At 32.6% G+C, this 3,573-nt stretch overlaps 1 protein-coding gene across 1 annotated transcript; it reads left to right on the plus strand.

Moving 5' to 3' along the window:
* Positions 1–1,621: 1,621 nt before the first annotated feature.
* Positions 1,622–3,255, plus strand: LOC134241390 (uncharacterized; the record flags this gene model as incomplete). Its single annotated transcript, XM_062723451.1, has 4 exons — positions 1,622–1,750; positions 1,953–2,156; positions 2,388–2,550; positions 2,938–3,255. Coding segments are annotated over exons 1-4 (814 nt in total), but the record flags the coding sequence as incomplete, so codon positions are not given.
* Between the last annotated feature and the right edge of the window lie 318 nt (positions 3,256–3,573).

Raw genomic sequence — 3,573 nt, forward strand, 5'->3', positions numbered from 1 at the left:
GAAATGATCAACATTTTGATGTGTTCTTCCCTTTGGACTAAACTATTCATATTATGGCAAAAAGTTGTGTAGAATCTAAGAATGATGAAGACAGCTAGTGTTGTTTTGTGACAGACAAGTGATATTGAAGGTGATAGAAAGATGGTGCTGTTGAAGTAGATGCCATACAAATAATGGATACATTGTTTTCTCAGGAAGTAAGTTATAAATTTTTTTCTCAAAATTTATTCTTAATCTCTGTTTATAGCATTATTTTACCCATCATTACACATTCTGTGGAATTTCAGAGAGGGGAACATGCCAAGTATTACCGGTAAATTTCACTCTCCAAGGAAGTCTTATGATGTAAACAAAGATCGGGGCTTAATGGAAGGGGCTTAATTTCCATCACGTGCTTTCTGATCAAATTAAGTTAATCTATGCTCTTTGTTTAAGCAACACTGCTGGTGTCCACTGCTGAGCAGATAGTGTAACTATAAACTAATTAGTCTACACTACAGAATTACTAATTATGCACAAAACCTCGAAACACCATGCAGTCTTGACTCTCATTTCTTTTTTATTTAAAAGATTCATTTATTTATCAAATGATAAATATCTTGAATGTGTTTTTTTTCAGAGTATGTACTTGCTCCAAGTGCAAAAATTTGAAGATAGATCCTGTGCCACCGAAAATGTTCAATAAATTTAAAGCAATCTATAGTTAAATGGAAAAAAAAGATTTAACTAATGCAGTTCTACAAAAACTACCAATAACAGTCCAGAAAGTGAGAAACTTATTTGCTGAGTGACATAGAAATGGAATTCAAGGAAGTGTACTTCAAATTGTGCCTTTGTGATATGTGATTAATGTATGGAACTATACTGTTATTGTGTCAGTGATTTTTGGGTGTTATTCATGTCTCACACACATTCAAGTGTAACATTTAATTAATAGGAAGTTAGTAATTCATTTACTTGAATTTATAACTGTACTGGTGAATTTTTAAGATAAGTATTCAAAATTTTGGTAAAGATACATGTGATGGATTATTAGTACATGTAATAATGTTTGCATTGAGCATGATGCTGGATATTGTTTGTTACCATATGTATTTATTCTATGTTACTTCTCAAGTTTCATAACATCACTTAAATGTTTTTATATGTATTACTTTAACATTTTTCTGTGATGTCACAATAATGCTAAGTGACATAAAATAAATGCTTCCTACTGTATTTCATTTGTTTTGCATTGTTTTTGCATTTTTCCGTGATGTCAAATTAATCCTTCATCTCATTTACATATTTCGCAAAAATCCAGCCATTTTCAATCAAAAGTCAATGCAAAATAAATCAAAATCCAATGTTCAATGCTATTTCAATGTTTTTTCCCCATACAATTTAGCAAGGAGGCACAGTTGATTTCTTTGCAAATCAAAAAACAATGAAAATTCAATGCTAAGAAAACAACTACAAAATAAATCAAAATTCAATCAATTTGATTTTGCTAAGGGTGGTTTTACATTTTGATTAAACTTTTCTAATTTTATTCAAAACAGGTTCAAGCACATTGTACAAACTCCTAGATGACTGCTCTGCATTGGTCAGGCAAAGCATTGAAGGTCTTGACAACTATGTTATGGAGGGTTGTAGAGCTTTTAAAGACCTAGAGTCGGCAGTCCAAGACCTTGGATTGACAAGCATGGAATCCAACTCTGTGCAAGAAAATCTGCAAAATGCAAAGCGATACCTTAAATCTGAGCTAAAGGTAATCACAAAAGTAATTATTTAGAATTCAATTCTAATTGCAAAAATATATACAAACTTGATTTTGGATCCAGTGTTTGCCAAACACAGTGACAATATATATGAATATACATGTACATGTATGTATTCAACATTTGTATTTCCAATTCAGTTTAGTTTTTCTTTCATTTAGCAATCAATATAATTTGTTCAATGTGTTGTAGGTACATGTCACAAGGGAAAACCCAGTTGCTGATCATTGCCTGTCATATGCTCTGAGTTCAACAGATTCCAACTTCAAAACTTTATGTGATCATAACCATGACTCATCATGCCAAGAGTGTGTAAACATGAATACCACTTTAAACCTCATCAAGAGCAAGGCGGAGATACATGAATGGAGAAACAAGGAAGCTGTTTTGTACACTGTAATGCCTTACCAAGTTTCCATATATATATGTACTTTAAATATATTCTACATGCTTTGTTCCTCCCTTGAAACTAATCCATTTTAAACTTCCTGATAGATTTATCAGTTGACATTTTGAGGTTTATTGGTATACCTTTTAATTGAATTTGTATCTGATTTATTTTGATCGAATAAGGGTTTTGTAAATGTTTCACTAACAAATCTTATAATTTTCTTTCTTCTTCTTTAGGTAGAAGAGTCGATATCGGCAATACGGAACTGGAAAAGCCATGTGATTCGTTCAAGAAACCAGGAGGAGGCTAGATCCGTGATTGTTGACAACATGACAAATGTTGATGCTGTCATCACTTGTGATTGGGCTATGAAATTTCTTCCAAGGAAATATAGAGAAGGTACATTTTAGTTTGTTGATTGGAACTTGGATTCATTAAAGATGATATATTTATTTTGATTTTAATCATAGTAGCCAGGTGCTTTGGTAATTGCTTAGAAATTCAACTTTTTTTTGACTGTCTAAAATTATTTATAGATTTTAAATCTCAAACTGAAGGATCATCTCCCTCAGGCATAGCTCTATCCGTCAACAGATTTGGCTCCATTTTTCATTATCTATTTGAGATTCATGGGTGCTCTAATTTACCCTTTTCACAGCCTTTCATATTTCAATTAATCTTTTCTAATTGTCTGGTTTTTTTTCAGTTGTCTCTCCAGTTGTCAACATCATTGATGTGACATTGTTTTAATCTTTCTTTGAAAAAAAAATAATTTCTTTATTTTAGGACAAGTAGACTGGTTTGCAAAGAGGGGCATAAACTGGCACATAACCGTTTCACTTCTAAAACATCATTGCTCCTATTCTACGATAACGCACATCCATATATTTGAACAACCAACAGCACAGGATGCAGCAGTCACATCACAGATCCTTGTGGATGTTTCAAAGGATATAATGGCCCTTAAGAAAGATGTAACCCGGTTGCATTTTTCTCAGACAATGCTGGATGTTTACAAAAGTTCCTCCACACTGTTGACTCTTCAACATGAACTTCCCTCCAGTATAGTGTCCTACAACTTTTGTGAGGCACAGAATGGAAAAGGTATATATATATATATATATATATATTAGGGATGTCAAATCGGTCAATTTTTGATACTCGGTTACTCGGACGTTTTTCCGATCGAGTACCCGGGTACTCGGTAAAAATCAAATAAATATGAACAAGTTAAATGGTAACTGTAAAACATTGAAATAAAACCGCATGGTCCGGTGGGAGGTTTACCCGTAAATGTGTTGTAACAATTATGACCACTTTGTGCCCGACAAAATTAAATCTAACACTTTTTTTAAAGTCCAATTTATTTATCAGATAAATGCGAGAAATAAAATCATCAATGGCTCACAGTGGTTTTGTTTA

The sequence above is a fragment of the Saccostrea cucullata genome, unplaced genomic scaffold (assembly GCF_032062105.1).
Source record: "Saccostrea cucullata isolate Sc308-1 unplaced genomic scaffold, CSIRO_AGI_Scuc_v1 ctg21978, whole genome shotgun sequence".
Taxonomy (NCBI): domain Eukaryota; kingdom Metazoa; phylum Mollusca; class Bivalvia; order Ostreida; family Ostreidae; genus Saccostrea; species Saccostrea cuccullata.